The 16,787-nt window shown below is 42.9% G+C and overlaps 1 protein-coding gene across 1 annotated transcript in view; it reads left to right on the top strand.

The window, feature by feature from the left end:
* Positions 1-16,787, top strand: part of col5a2b (collagen, type V, alpha 2b) — a 279,221-nt gene that overhangs the window by 190,957 nt on the left and 71,477 nt on the right. Inside the window, exons 22-26 of the mRNA XM_078228547.1 lie at positions 1,109-1,162; positions 5,053-5,160; positions 5,750-5,803; positions 5,921-6,019; positions 10,323-10,376. Of these exons, the coding sequence (XP_078084673.1) occupies positions 1,109-1,162; positions 5,053-5,160; positions 5,750-5,803; positions 5,921-6,019; positions 10,323-10,376 (369 nt within the window). The remainder of the gene's footprint in view (positions 1-1,108; positions 1,163-5,052; positions 5,161-5,749; positions 5,804-5,920; positions 6,020-10,322; positions 10,377-16,787) is intronic.

Raw genomic sequence — 16,787 nt, 5'->3', positions numbered from 1 at the left:
ACCTTGTCCTCTGTGGTTAGAGGATCTCTCTCTTCCTGATCACCTCCTGCAACAGGTCTCCAGGCCTGCATTAGAGAACTGTATGGCCCACTTTATGCCCTGAACCGCTATTTCTCAGAGTTCTTCCTGCTTAGGCACTCCTTTGTAACCACTTTCAGTATTTGCTAAAGCCGGAATGCATCTTTAAGGGGTGCAGGTTAGTTTTAAGGAATGCAGGCTAGCTTTAAATGAGGAGAGCCCCAAGTAAATGCTGTCCCCCTGTGGAAGCATGTAACCCCCCCATCCCATATAGTGATGGTCTGTACGACACTCAAAGAATTGAACGGTCAGCACAATGTTTGTGTGTTGCCTGAATTGTAAGGAGTGCAATGGTCGGTGCAGGCTTGGAGGGCCTGTGCTGTAATTTTCTTTGTTCTTTGAATAGGTGAGGATTAACCTGCAATTCCATGTATATTTGTGGGGGCAAACCAATTTGTCCACTCGGAATCCTAGAGCATTGAAGGAGATCTTTCACCCCCTACGTGCTTGTGTTGGCAATCTGGAAGCGTTAATCACTTAATCCCATTCACGTTCCTTCCCCATTCCTTTCAAAATGTTTATTTTACAAAGATTCCACTTTAAAAAGCCATAATGGTTTCCATAACTGTTCCTGATAGGGTCTTTCTTGCCTTAACAAATCTTTGGCTGGAATTTTCTGACCGTTCACGCCAGCGAGATTTTCCCATCCCGCTGCAACGAATGGAGCTTAGGCTTGTCGCCAAATTCTCTGTCTTCGCTGCGGCGGGAAGATCGGGCCCTTTGTCTTAAAATTAATTCTTCTCACAGCACTCCTTCATTGGTTTTGGTAATGATCTTAAATTTATGCTCTCCATTCGCCAATCAACGGAAATCCTTCAGAATTTTCAAAGTATGGATATGTTTTTACAATTATGAATCATTCTGTTACATAGAACAGCATTGACAAGTTGGGCTGAAGGGCATGTTTCCGTGCTGTATATCTCTATGACTCTAATAGAGGGTAATAAATCAATCGATGAAGAGACATGTTCTTAACAAGTTAGCGATGAGTTGTTTCATTGATGCTCATAATATTATTTCCTTCTTCCAGGGAGAGCCAGGACAATTAGGCTATAAGGGAGACGGTGGATCTAAGGGCGAGCCTGTAAGTTGCACTATCTTCCTAAATAGAATAAAGGCAGTAAAACGTGGCATGGTGTTTATTTGTTTTGTTGTAAAGGGGCAAGAGATATTACAAAATAAAATCAAAAATTGAGAATATTTTTCATTTTTTTACTCACCTTCCTTTATTTCCCCTCTCTTCAATCACCCATCAAATATACTATTGCTGTACAATTCAGTAAAATTGGAGTAAAGATTGTGTTTTGTTTCTGAATGGACAATTTGTTTGCAACAACATTAGAGAATGAGAAGCATTAATTATCTATGTTGGAACGTGATAGTGTAGCTTTAATGGCAATGTGGTTATAATATAGACTGTACAGGAAATTAGATATTCTGAGCTATGACATTTCTAGGATAGAAAATATTATCATCACTAATTCTGGTGTTGCAATCCACAGCATCGTGCCCTGTTGCTAAAGAAATGTTTCTCCTGGTTCCTATTCTAAATCCCTTAGATTGAGGGCAGGAATTTTCTGCAGCCCTCCTCATGGTGTGTTTTGCTGTGGCAGAGGAAACCCAGCACTGGCTAGTGGCAGGATCACCTGGTCATAGAATCCTAGAATCCGTACAGTGCAGAAGAAGGCCATTCGGCCCATCGAGTCTGTACCGGCCACAATCCCACCCAGGTCCTATCCTCATAACCCTACTTATTTACCCTACTAACCTCCTGACACTAAGGGGCAATTTAGCATGGCCAATCAACCTAACTTGCATATATTTGGAGTGTGGGTGGAAACTGGAGCACTTGGAGGAAACCCACGCAGACATGGGGAGAACGTGCAAACTCCACACAGACAGTGACCCAAGCCGGGAATTGAACCCGGGTCCCTGGCACTGTGAGGCAGCGGTGCTAACCACTGTGCCACTGGTCCCACCGCTGTCAACAGGGTTTCATTGTTCTTTGTAGCGGCGGGGCGGCGGGGGGGGGGCGGGGGGGGGGGGGTTGCTGCGGAGGGATTGCCATCAGCAGGGCCAGAAAATCCCCCTGGTGGGTACAGCCGGAAAATCTCACCTTTGGTATTCGTGTCACCTTGAACTGTCAACCACACTATCTATTCATTCTGTCACTTTAAAGTTGAAATAGCAAAGAGAAAGGTTCGGAGAAATTTCATTTGGAGTAGATTGTTGCAGTTGGGATGTTTACCAAGGCAGGTAGTTGACACAGGGATTATTGCTTTATTTAAGGAGAAATTAGATAAATATTTAAAGCAGAGAAAGATACAAGACTTTGAGGTGAATCATGCAACAGAGAAGGAGGCTATTTGGTCCATCATCCCCGTGCTGGTTCTCTGAAAGATTAGCCCCAAACTCCTGTCCTTTCCTCATTTCCCTGATTTTGTTTTTTCATTTTTAGATAGAAATTTATTTCCCTTTTGAAAGTCACTATTGAATCCGCTCCCACTACCCTTTCAAGCAATGCATTCCAGATCATGACAACTCAGTGAATTTGAAAATTAAGTCTGTGTCTGTGTCCTCTGGCTACCAAACCCTGTCAGTAAGAACAGTAGCTCCCTCTCTGCTCTAACTAAATACCTTATAATTGTGAACACCTCTATTAAAAGTACCCCTTAACTTTTTACATTCTAAGAAGCATAATGCTGACTTATCTGGAATCTCTACATAATGGATATCATTCTGATAAATTGCCTCTCCAAGACTTAGGCTGGGATTTTCCCCAATATTAGCAAAGGCCAATGTCAGGCAGGAAAAGCAGCTTTGAAGCCATCAATGGCCTTGACGGATTTCTCTGCCATATAGTGTGTTACTTTGAATAAGATCTGTTGAACATGGGTCCCGCAATGTATCGCTGGCAGGCAGCCTGTGATTCGCCCACCCCTCCAGCAATGCACAGAGTCATAGAATCCTACAGTGGAGAAGGAGGCCATTCTGCCCATCAAGTCTGCACTGACCACAATCCCACCCAGGCTCTCTCCCCATAACCCCATGCATTTACTCTAGCGAGTCCCCCTGACACTAAAGGGCAATTTAGTATGGCCAATCCACCCAACCCAGATATCTTTGGAGTGTGGGAGGAAACTGGAGCACCTGGAGGAAACCCACGCAGACATGGGGAGAATGTGCAAACTTCACACAGACAGTGACCTGAGACCGGAAATGAACCCGGTTTCCTGGCACTGTGAAGCAGCAGTGCTAACCACTGTGCCACCGTGCTGCCTCTGCAACGTGATCCAGGGTGCCATTTCTAAAGGCTGCCCCAGCACACAGCGAGCAAAGCAATTCACCCAGATGTCCCCATTGGCATCCCCGGAACCGCCCCCCCCCCTCCCCACCTCCTGGTACTACCCAGGCACCACCCTGGCTTCAAGCTGTCACTACCCGGGCAGGACCAGGCATAAGACTCTCCCCGCTGAGCGCTGCACTCACCTGAGCTCCCCTGGGAGGTTTGCACGACAGGTGCATGTTTTCAGAGACCAGTCGTGCTTCACACTGTTCTGCTGTCATGCCGCTTGGGTGTATTCTGGCATATGGGCCTGATAATGATATGTAAATTAATTATAATGAGGTCTGTCACTGACAAGGGGGAGGGGACAACTGCATCATGCTTTCACGCTGACGGGAAACACGACTTTGCATTTTTCACGATATTTTCCACTCCCGTCATCGAGTCCACCCGAGTATGGGTGCAGAAAATCCCGGCCTATGACATTCTTTCTAAATTGTGTTACCCATAATTGAGCCCAATGTTGCAGCTAAGGTCTAACGGATGCTTCATAAATATTAAGATAACTCCCTTGTTTTGTACTTTATTGACAGAACATAATGGAACTCATGGGAGCAGGTTGGGAGGCAGGGAGGACTGTAGAATCAAGAGGCAAGGCTGGGCTTGGAGTACCCATTGCCTTTCCGACACCACGCAATTATCTTGGAGGTGGGAAAGGTTGATGAAGGCCTTCCTGCCCAGAGGCCGAGGGCTTCTTCCTGCTGCTGGAATTCTACCAGCTGTGGGTGGGGAGGTGGGGGGTGCTCCATTGAACAGGGAGATGACTTGGTAAAAGCTAGTATCTCTCTGCAGGCATGGGGAGAGAGTGGGGGCTCCGCATCAGGCACCCAGTCACCCATGGAGGCACCTGTGTTGGCAGGGGCCATTCCCTCCCCCTCACCATCATGGATAACTCCACTTCTCTCAGGGTCTGCCAGACTAACCTCAGTAACCCTGACTCCACTTGTCTCAATTCCTTAGCGGCTGCTTTGATTTAGTTGCAATTCCAGCAGTGGCCACTGATTGCAGGGGAACTGAGGAGTTGGCGGCCCTCCGATTGGCTGGCAGTTCTCGGAGGCAGGAATCTTCGCCCTAAAATGATTGGACACCTTGGCGGCAGGCAGCCAATTGTCTGGTGGCCTCAGAATCGGGGCAAGGCTCCCAGAAGTGACCATGTCAGGGTTGCACTTAGTTTCCCAACCTGCTCTCTCCATTATATTCAACCCTATGCCTCTGTTTATAAAGATAGGTCATGTATATTTTTAATAATGTCAACTTTTCCTGCCACTTTCAAAGATTGGCATATGTCAGCACCCTGTTTAAATTTATACCATCTAGTTAACACTGCTTCTCATCAATCTTTCTTTCAAATGCATCTCTTCATGTTTTTCTGTATGAAATTTTATTTGCCATGTGCCTGTCCATTTCACCAGTCAGGGATTTCATTTTTAAATCACTTCAATCTCGTAAGAAGTATCAAGTCTGCAAGGGATTTTCCCATATAGCCTAAGATATGAATATATATCAAAACATTACAAGATAATGTGATAGGTGAATTATTATTTTGCTTAGAAATAACCCAAAGAAATGGTGTGAACTGATTCAGAATTGTATTACCCATCTGATCTATTCTTCTCTGATCCATCCAGGGTCCACCTGGTCCACAGGGAGCTCTTGGCCCAATGGGTGAAGAAGGCAAGAGAGGACAACGTGGTGACCCTGGCACAGTTGGTGTTTCTGGTGCAGTTGGAGAAAGAGTAAGAACATGAGGAGAATTACATTATAGCTGAAACGTAACCGAAAAATATTAATAATGTTTGAAAAGTCCTGTAAAACACTTTGGAGAACGTCAATAAGATTATAATCTAACCAGGATGTGTATTTTTAAATTACTAAACATTGTATTGGGGGTATTGAAAGATATGGTACTTAAAGTGGCATATCAATAATTAATAGGCAGTTTGATGGATGTCAGCTGTGTATTTCACCTATTTATCACTGAGGGATCACTGTTGTGATGGCTACATTCAATCACTGTGACCCAGGGTGAGGCAACAGTGAAAATCAGTTAGTGTTCCTTCTCCTGATCTTCATCAATGTGCACTGGAAAGTAAACATCTGGGCATTGGTGAGAGCAGAATTAGGACAGACTGTGACTCTCAAAGTCACACATTACCCATGCTTGTCAATGAATCATAGGTTCTTGGGCATGCTACCAAGGGACGGCCATTGCCTATTGATCTGAGTTGGAGCAAAAATGGGAGGGTAAAACAGAGCATGAAATTATCTATTCACTGTCAGTCGTTTGCCATTTAAATTCAGAGGTTTTTTTTTTGTTTTAACTAGGGTCCTCCAGGTAATCGGGGTTTCCCAGGTCAGGATGGGCTACCCGGTCCAAAAGTAAGTGCATAATTGTTATATTTTTTAAACAATTCAACATTCTTAGGAACGCCATTATTAAGATTAGAAAGGACTTTTGGTCAATACTAATGAAGGATATGATCTTTACATCATCAGGGTGCTCAAGGTCAGCGTGGTATAACAGGTCCTTCAGGTCCTAAAGGATCATCAGGTGATCCTGGTCGCCCTGGTGATCGTGGCCTCCCAGGCGCAAGGGTAAGAATGTTTACTTGGATTTGAATAGTAATGGTTTCACTTTGATTAGTGGTAATTCGAGGATACTATATGTTTACTCAGACTGCTGGCTGCTAACTTGCCTTTCTTTACCCAGTTTATCAAAGGCCAATCCTATAGCTGAAGTAGAATTGATAATTATAAATATTGCAAAATAGGAAAACAAATGGCATGGAAATAATATCCAAAGAAAAACTGCCACAACGTGAAATGCCAATTTTGAATTGGTTTGACAATTTGTTGGAATAATTTCATTCAATTCTAATTTTTCTATCGTGAATTGACATCAGGACAGGAATTGAAAATGTAACACTGAATCTTTCTGTTGTACTTAAAATTGCAGTTCAAACTCCTGGCATTATTTTACATTTCATTATTTGTGAATTTAGTGTTCTTCGACATGGAATTAAAACACTTGTTTGTGGGGATTTGGGAAGCATCAATATAGTTCATTTTCTGTCGATACCCAATCTTATTACACATTACCTTTGTGACTGAACTTGTATAATAGAGGTAATCTCTGATGGGTCACTAAGAATGTTCAAGGCTACAGATTTTTAGTCAGTAGGGGAATCAAGGGTTATGGGGATAAGATGAGAAAGTGGAGTTGAGGATCCTCATTTCAGTTTAGTCGTGATCTCTTTGACATTTATGTCAATAATGCCCATTGTTTGGTCATGATGGGTGTAGCCCAAATTGCATCTGAGAAGCATGTGCACCCTTCTGGGGAGAGTTGTGTTGAACCTAACATTAGTTAGAACCTTGGCATATACAGAGTTAACCTCCACCCAAAATATGCAGTGTGAGCTGATCATAACATTATTCATCATGCAACCTGATCTGACACTGCTGCAATTTTGCAACTTTACACTCCAGCTAACACCATCTGCAGGATGCCATAGACTGCATCTGGTTGCCACATGTCAACTCTGCCCTATATCGCAAGCAATAAGGAATCAGTTTCCTTATGTCTAACTGGTGTGTGATCCTAGGAAGTGAATCATGCAGGTCAATGCCTGGCATCCTAACCTTCATGATGTCTTCATTCTCCAATAGCAGCTGTATTGGAGTTATCAGTTCCAAACAGACTAGTTGTAACTGCTAGTGATGAGACCTATCAGCTAATGACATGGTTCGTGACTCTGGTGTGCAACTCATACACACATGGACAGCACGTATACAGTGAAAGCCACGCTACCATATGAAACTTGATACAGTAGACCACTGCTGCTATCTGGAGTGCTGTTGGTGGTCCCTGTACTATTTGACTGGGGCAGCCCTTGTCACTAGCTACACGGGGATCAGGTGAGGCACAGAAGAGAGGCAGCTTAGACTGCCTTGTTCTGAACTCATCTGAATGTGACACCAGTAGCTGTAGCCCAAAGTCTCCTTTCACCAAAAGTCCCACACCTTTCTTCTATAAACCCAGAAGACATAGGAGCAGAAGTAGGCTATTTGGCCCATCAACTCTACTCCGTCATTCAAAGAGATCGCGACTAAACTGAAATGATGATCCTCAACTCCACTTTCCCACCCTATCCCCATAACCCTTGATTCTCTTACTGACTAAAAATCTGTCTACCTCAGCCTTGAACATTCTTAGCGACCCAGCCTTTACAGCTCTCTGCGCTAAAGAATTCCATAGATTCACTATTCTCTGAGAGAAGAAATTCTTCCTTATCTCTGTCTTAAATGGGTGACTCCTTACACTGAGATATGTCCTCTGGTCCTAGATTCTCCCACAAGGGGAAACAACCTCTCAGCATCTACATTGTCAAGCCCTCTGAGAATCCTGTATGTCTCAATATGGCTTCCTCTCATTCTTCTAAACTCCAATGAGTACAGGCCCAACGTATTCAACTTCCCGTCATGAGAAAATCCCTCCATGTCCGGGATCAACATAATGAACCTTCTCTGGACTGCCTCCAATGTCAGTATATCTTTTGTTAGATAAGGGGACCAAAACTGTTCACAGTATTCCAGGTGTTGTCTAATAAGTGCCTTGTATAGTTTTAGCAAGACTTCCCTAATTGACCTTTCCCAAAAGGCACCTGGCCTCTCCAAAATGTTCCTAAACTTTTCCAAAGGATAGTTGATCTCTCTTAAATGATACCCTACTTCTCCAAAATGATACCCCAAGTTCCCAAACAATCCCAGCAACTTGTGGCCTTCTCCTGCAAAATCTAACGTCCACAAGTGTAAAACCCACACAGCAGCTTCCTTTGTGAACATTGGATGTGCAAACTACAACGCAGCCCTATTCCTCCCCCCGATCCGACCCCCCCACACACCTGTCTTTATGAATGTCAATTCTGAGTCCTGATTGATGGGGTTTGTTGCTGGGTTTGGGCGGCACGGTAGCGCAGTGGTTAGCACTGCTGCTTCACAGCTCCAGGGTCCCGGGTTCGATTCCCGGCTCGGGTCACTGTCTGTGTGGAGTTTGCACATTCTCCTCGTGTCTGCGTGGGTTTCCTCCGGGTGCTCCGGTTTCCTCCCACAGTCCAAAGATGTGCGGGTTAGGTTGATTGGCCAGGTTAAAAATTGCCCCTTAGAATCCTGAGATGCGTAGGTTAGAGGGCTTAGCGGGGTAAATATGTGGGGGTAGGGACTGGGTGGGATTGTGGTCGGTGCAGACTCGATGGGCCGAATGGCCTCCTTCTGCACTGTAGGGTTTCTATGATTTCTATGACTGAGTGACTGGGCTGTGGCCAATGGTGCAATTGGTAGGATGTGGCATTAGAAATGTATTAACTAACCTTGACCACTCATCTGAGGTCTTTCGATTTCTTATGACATTACATCCAGATCCTTGACACCTGGCATTGACCTGCATGGCTATTTACTCCCACTGTCTTCTCAACCTGTGTCTAGAGGACCTCCTGACCCCTGTAGATATAGGACAACTCTCCTCACTTTCATTTCTCCCCCAAGAGCTCCATACAATATCTGAAAACCATGGAGTCTCTCTCTGCTATGTGTTGGAATTTTCCTGTCTTTCCCCAAGTTAGGATTTGTTATAGAATGACTTCCAGTACCTGCTCCATCCACGGCACAACTCCCTGTTGAAAGACACCGAATGGCTTTAACTGGTGCAGGTAAACCTTAACTCATGCTAGCCCCCTCATGATTTTGGGCCAAATCCTGAAGTGCAGTCATTCAGCAGCACAGCTATCACACACTGCACACTGCAATAATGTGAACCAGCAAGTACCATAAAGTGGCCAGCAGGGTGGCACAGTGGTTAGCACTGCTGCCTCACAGCACGAGGGTCCTGGGTTCAATTCCGGCCTTAGGTGACTGTCTGTGTGGAGTTTGCACATTCTCCCCATGTTTGCGTGGGTTTCTTTAGGTGCTCCAGTTTCCTCCCACAATCCAAAGATGTGCGTGTTAGAATGAATGGCCATGCTAAATTGCCCTTTAGTGTCAGGGGATTAGCAGAGTAAATATAGGGGTTACGGGGACAGGGCCTAGGTGGGATTGTTGTTGGTGCAGGCTTCAATGGGTTGAATGGCCTCCTTCTGCACTGTAGGAATTCTATGATTCTATTATTCTAAGTTGATACCCTGCCAGAAAAGCATTGGATTGATGTGGGTTAATCATGCATTCCCCCCCCCACACCTGTTTTAGTGGGGTGGGCTGGGGGGCAGAGGGGGGGGGGGATGATTGGACTTATCCTCCTGAATCTCTCTGGAAAATGTAATTTAATATTTCTGATATGAAAAGGGAGTCCTCAAGTATGTTTCAAAATACCAAGAAGATGATGAGCCAGAGGACAAAATATGTAGAAACAACAGTTTTTAGGGACAAGATCCCTTAGTCTGCTCAGTGGTTTTCAACTTAATGAGCGATTAAAAAAGCACTGGATAGTGTCCAATAATTAATTAAAGAGAGGAATACAATGCAACAGCACAGAAAATCATATGTATGAGCATGGATGGGCCTATAAGGTATAGCCAAGTCTTTTTTTAATTAGAAACTTTTTTGAGAATTTGCAAATTAACTCCTGCTTGATAATTTTATCAAGTAACGAGCCTCATTAACTCCTGGCAATAGTATATTCACTGAAATCAGAGAGAAATAGGAATGGTTGTGATAAACATATTTATATTAAAGAAGTTCTTCATTATTACTTTTGGACTAAAAGTAATATTGCACATGACTTTATTGGCAAACTCATCACATGTTTATGGGTTTCAGCTGCATTTGGTTACAACATTTCTGTGAATATTTTAATTGTAAATGTTAACCAGTAAACTGATGTAATAAGTTTTCTTTAAAATTCTAGGGCCTTACAGGAAACCCAGGAATCACGGGTGCAGAAGGCAAACCTGGAGCTACGGTATGTATTCAGATTGGGCAATGATTTAGAAAGGAATGATGAATCATATAGTGTCATCAGGTTTATTTTTGTTTTGCTTTGTTTGAATCGATACTGACTGTTATTTTGGCATGTAATAATTCCTGAGGGAAACCTTCTTCCCAGTGTCTTGGCCAACATTCTTCCCTCAACCAAAAGAACAGACATTCTCTGTTTGTGGGATCTGTTTGTGGTACAACTCGGTCACGACATTTGTACACATAGCAATCGTGAGCAGTCCAATAAAAAATAATTAATTGGGTGCCAAGCGCTTGAGAGGTCCTGGGGAGCAAGTCTCAACTCACCAAATACTGAATAAGACATTGCGTGAAGTCAAGTTTGTTTCTCTTTCTGTATTGTGCCCAAAGATGTTCGCCTCTTGTGATTATGAAATAGCGAGCTAAATTTTGGAGTTTGCACGTTCTCCCCGAGTCTGCGTGGGTTTCCTCCAGGTGCTCCAGTTTCCTCCCACTGTCCAAAGATGTGTAGGTTAGGTGGCTTGGTCATGCTAAAATGTCCCTTATTGTCCAAAGATGTGTAGGTTAGAGGGATTAGCCATGGTAAATGTGTGGGGGTTGGGTCGGGGGTTGGCCTGGGTAAGATGATCTGTCAGAGAGTCGGTGCAGACTCGATGGGCCGAATGACCTCCTTCTGCACTAGCGGGAGTCTATGAAATTGTCAAAAATTACATTGCAACATTATTGGGTAAATGATACAACAAAAACTGCAAAATGCCCAATTCCTACTGTTGTTTCATTGATGCCATTTTTGGGTTCAGATTTATTCATGCTTACTGCCTGGCCAGCACATTCCCAAAGAGTAGTAAGTACGGAAAGAAAAATAGAGTGATGTGAAAATTGTAGAATATTAATGATTCTTACTTCAATAAATATCTGATCCAGAACCCTTTGATAAATTAGATTCTGAATGCAGTCTCATGCAAAGTCCAACCACTAGATTGTTCTCTTCTTTCTTATGAAAGCATTATCCAGTATGATGGCAGGTGCTCTTTGATGCAGTTAAGATTGTTTATCGAAAGGAAACAGAAAATATAAACCCTCTCCTATGCACTTCCTGCTGTGACAAACAGGCATTTAGTTTGTTATTCATTGTAAAACTAGGACATGAGGAACAATATCCAATTAAACCAAAGCAATTCTTCTACTGTAGGATGAAAGCAAAATACGGCGGATGTTGGAAATCTGAAATAAAAACAGAAAATGCTGAATAAACTCAGCAGGTGTGGCAGCATCTGTGGAGAGAGAAACAGAGTTAAAGCCGGCATTTTACCAGCCTGCCCGCCACGGGAATCAGAGTGGGCAAGGGGTGGAGCATATGAAGGTCCATTGACCTTGGATGGGACTTTATGGTTTCGGGACGGACAAGGCTGTAAAATCCCACCCAACATTTCAGATCTAAATGATTATTTTACAGAACTGAGGCGAGGTAGAAATGTACAGAACTATACTGTAGGAATTCTACTTTAAGAATTATTTATGACTTTCACCTCCCCTACATTGGGGTTAGACTGGGGTTCATGGACTTGAATCCACATTTTTAAAAAAAGCCAATGGGCACACTATCTCCAAAAGAGATAACCACCAATACAAGGGTTACATAAGAAGTTTAATTGTCTGGTTGACCAGTCCTTCCAAGTTTGTTAAATCTTTAGATGCTTTCTTTCCATTAGACTAGAACCTGTCAGCTCTAACTCACTGCAAGTTCTAAAGTTAGATATTACATTGTTGCATTCTTTGTGTTCACATTTTCTTTGTGTTTTTCCCGTGAACATTTCAATGATCAGTTCTTTCAGACAGATCGATGCCTTTGGTTATTTTTCTTTCTTGCATGGGATGTGAGTATCATGGCAGATTTCCTTCCCTGAAGGGCATTAACAATCCCAGATGGGTTTTTACAACAATTGATGATGGTTTTGATCTCACCTTTACTGAGACCAGCTTTCAATTCCAGGTTTTGTTAATTGAATCTAAATTCCATCCGCTTCCTTGGTGGGACTTGAATCTGTGTCTCCAGATAATTAGTCTGGATTATTAGCCAATGACACGGCCACTATGTCACCATCTCCATCATGTTCACAATTGCTTCAAAGTTTAGTGGTTACTTCATCATGTGAGCCACTTGTTGAGATTTACTGGCATTATATCTCAAGACTGTAATTTTCTTCTGCTAATCCCACAATAACCAAAGATCACCAGTTGCCTCATTTGCCAGATAGGGCTGGATTTTCACTACCAACACGGATAGCTCAAGTCAGGAATTGTTAGACCCACCTCGATATAATGAGCCCCATCTCAGGAAATCTTTGCTCTGGGGGAACAGGGGCAGGAACAAGTCCAGAAGCAGATGACTGGTGGCTACAGTAGACATTGAATGTGGAGGCAGGCCGGTTAGAAGGCCCTCCTCAGTTCTCTGGGATTTTGCCCATGTTGTTTAAAAAGCTGTAAGGCCGTCTCACCCTCACCCCCTCATGTCCATGCCAACTTGTAACCTCCTCCCCCATTGTCCCATGTCCAGTTAAACCTCTGGTCACATCCATACTGACTTAGACCCCAATGCCACCTCCATAGCCACTCACTCAGTATCCACTAAGGGCCTTGTGGAAGCAAATTCTTACAATCTAATTCTTATGACTCTAATTCATGAAATCCATTCAAAGATTTTAAATCCTCTCAAGCCATCAATCTGTTAAAAAATTACAAGCAAACATCTATTCAGGAGCCAAATCAGGCAGCTAATCCTTTAATGCCCTCTTTAAATTGTCAGTAACAATGTGAACTCAGCTCCATCCCCTCCCCCCGCTGAAATGTGCTTTTGGAGCTTTTGAAACACAGCCAAGGATTCACAACAGTCTTGGCTACAATAACCACCTTCCTTGAAAACTGTCAACAATTAACTTTTTTGAAACTGTAGGAATTGATTGTGATTGTGATTTTTTCCTAATCTACACCAGATGTCCTATCAATCAAAGCAGTTTTAAAAAATATTCTAACTAACAGCTGCAGCCTGTTTTTTTCCATGTTTAAAGGGCTGGGAATTTCACTGACTTCAGATCATGACACTTAAACAAGCCTTTTGCACTCTTCAAGATTGTGTGTGGCTACTCTGTAAATTTAGGACTTCTACCATGTGGGTCAAACCCTTGGAACAAAAGAAAAATATATGTTTCAATCCTGCCCCAATTTCAAATGTCCTTGCTGAGTTTTCAAATTATTTCTGCCTATTTAATTTGTCAAGTCTATATGAAGATTACAATCTCCCACAATAACTGCATTATGTTTGTGACAAGCTCCTCCTGTTTCTTGATTCATATTCTGTCCAATAGTATTGTGGCTGTTAAAGGACATATAAACTACTCTCAACTGACATTTTCTGACTCTTGTTATTTCTAATTTCCGACCATAATGATTTTATTTCCTGTTTTTCTGAGTCGAGATCCTTCCTCACTACTATCCTTATTTGTTAATAGTAAGGCTGCCCCACTCCCAAGCCACTATCTCGCATAACTTTTCCCACTGTCCTTTTGAAAAAAGTACCCTGAAATATTTGATTCCCAAATTTGCAACCACCTCTGTACTATGGTTATTAGATCAACCCTTTTCCTTTCTGTTTCTGTAATTAAATTGTCTCTTTTATTAAATGTTTCATGCATTCAACTGAAGTGCTTTTAATTTTACCTTTAACCATCTCTCCTGATGTAATCATATTTACTGATGCACTACTATCTTCAAACATTTGTCCCATCCTGTCATACTCTACTTATATTTACCAACATGTTACATTTCTCTGTGACAACTTTTCTCTCTACATTTATATAATCCCCTCACATAAGAACATAAGAAATAGGAGCAGGAGTAGGCCATCTAGCCCCTCGAGCCTGCCCCGCCATTCAATAAGATCATGGCTGATCTGACGTGGATCAGTACCACTTACCCGCTTGATCCCCATAACCCTTAATTCCCTTACCGATCAGGAATCCATCCATCCGCGCTTTAAACATATTCAGCGAGGTAGCCTCCACCACCTCAGTGGGCAGAGAATTCCAGAGATTCACCACCCTCTGGGAGAAGAAGTTCCTCCTCAACTCTGTCTTAAACCGACCCCCCTTTATTTTGAGGCTGTGTCCTCTAGTTTTAACTTCCTTACTAAGTGGAAAGAATCTCTCCGCCTCCACCCTATCCAGCCCCCGCATTATCTTATAAGTCTCCATAAGATCCCCCCTCATCCTTCTAAACTCCAACGAGTACAAACCCAATCTCCTCAGCCTCTCCTCATAATCCAAACCTCTCATCTCCGGTATCAACCTGGTGAACCTTCTCTGCACTCCCTCCAATGCCAATATATCCTTCCTCATATAAGGGGACCAATACTGCACACAGTATTCCAGCTGCGGCCTCACCAATGCCCTGTACAGGTGCATCAAGACATCCCTGCTTTTATATTCTATCCCCTTCGCAATATAGGCCAACATCCCATTTGCCTTCTTGATCACCTGTTGTACCTGCAGACTGGGCTTTTGCATCTCATGCACAAGGACCCCCAGGTCCCTTTGCACGGTAGCATGTTTTAATTTGTTTCCATTGAGATAGTAATCCCATTTGTTATTATTTCCTCCAAAGTGTATAAATGAACATGAACATGAACATATACATGAACCCATTAAACCCATCCCTGCCCTTTCTTACATTAAAGTCATATCTACATGAAACCATATACATGACGCCATTTGTACTGTTATGTCTTATCATCCTTGGTTGCGGTTGTGCACACTAACAACTCTCAAATATAATTCTCATATTTCAGTATTAAAGATTTGCTAGGTTATTAATAAGTTTTCTGGAAATGTTCTGTTTTATTAAAATTAATAAAATGAATACTGCATAAGTTAGGATTTACTTACACTAGAATTATTGTTAGTTTCAAGGCATTCTTTCACAACTGAACAAAACTGAACCATAGATTGGCTAGAAAAAGATTAGGTGGGAAACCTGGACCCACCGCCAATGCTGTGTGCATTGCCACTGCTCACGAATGTTTTCCTAACCGGACACTCCTGCCCACATCTTCTGGGATCTACTGATCCCAACTGTCAGAGACATGGGCGGTGCCCCATGTAATAAGTCTTCGGAGGCAGAAGACCCTTCACAAAAATCCCTTTATTTACAATTCCAACAGCAGTACAGAGTGCTATCAGTCAGCAGTCTGTTCTTGTTTGGGAGTGCCAGAGGAACTGATGCTCCCAGTTAAATACGAGCAAAAGACTCCCTGATTAGCCCATCAATTGACTCCTTAATCAGGGAGTTCATATTGCAATAGGCCAATCTCAGTGGTCTTATTGAAGTCATTACACTCCATCTCCCCAGGAACTCGGAGGAAGAGATAACGTGCTCCCTTTTTACAGCACTGACTGTCTTTTTCTGGTAAATATTTGAAGATCCTGACTTTTAGTCGGAGATTGGGTGGGCGGGGTAGGTGGGTGAGATGGGTAGCCCGGTCAGGGTCAGAGTTGATCTGGTCGGGGGGTAATCAGGAAGTCAGGAGTAATCAGGTGGCTGGAAGGTGGTTGGGGGTGGATGGGTTGGGGGTTGGTTAGTTGTTCATGAGGGTAGTCGGGTGGTTGAGGTGGTTGATTTAGGGAGAATGTTGTGGGATAATTAAAACTCTCTAACATTGGGAAAGTAACAAAGTAAGTTGTGCGGATGTATCCTCATTCACGCAGTAGGAGCAGGAAATTGCCTATCGGAAACTTAAACTTTCCGGGCAATTTCCATGTATGTCCACACGTTAGGACTTCTGCAGGGTCGTACTGTGTATCTTCCGTCATATGTGTGCCTGCAATGATCTGGAAGATTTGGGGCTGATAGAGACAAACAAAATAATAAAAATAGCGCATCTTACACAAAGACGTCATTTTCTTTTACTTCCTTTCATGAACTTTCCAAGTGACTATGAAAATACTGAAGGAAACAGCGAGGCATCACAATTAAACAAAATCTTTAACACCAATGCACAGAGGGGGGTGGAACTTTTCACATCCTGTGAGCTCCAAAACTTTCACACAAGATTTTTTTTTAAAGAGACACAGGTTGAAAATAAAGTAATTCTTCAACTTGTAGTAATGAAAGGGGACAGACTATTTTCCTCTCCTCCATTATTCCATTATAGATTAGTTTAGTGAACGATTTCTGAATGCTTCTCCCTTGCCAGTCAGTCAGCCATGTGATCACTATGCTTAGAATGAGATCACACATTTTTAATTTAAGCTGCATAAAGCAGTATGAATTTTCAGCTATACTCCAATTATCAAAACCAATGACTTTAAAAAGCTCAAATTGATATAACATGTTTTTCACAGCTGCCCAAATAAACTTTAGT

This window comes from Mustelus asterias, chromosome 14 (assembly GCF_964213995.1).
Source record: "Mustelus asterias chromosome 14, sMusAst1.hap1.1, whole genome shotgun sequence".
Taxonomy (NCBI): domain Eukaryota; kingdom Metazoa; phylum Chordata; class Chondrichthyes; order Carcharhiniformes; family Triakidae; genus Mustelus; species Mustelus asterias.
The sequence above is the reverse complement of the archived record's forward strand: the minus strand, read 5'-3'. Positions and strand labels throughout refer to the sequence as shown.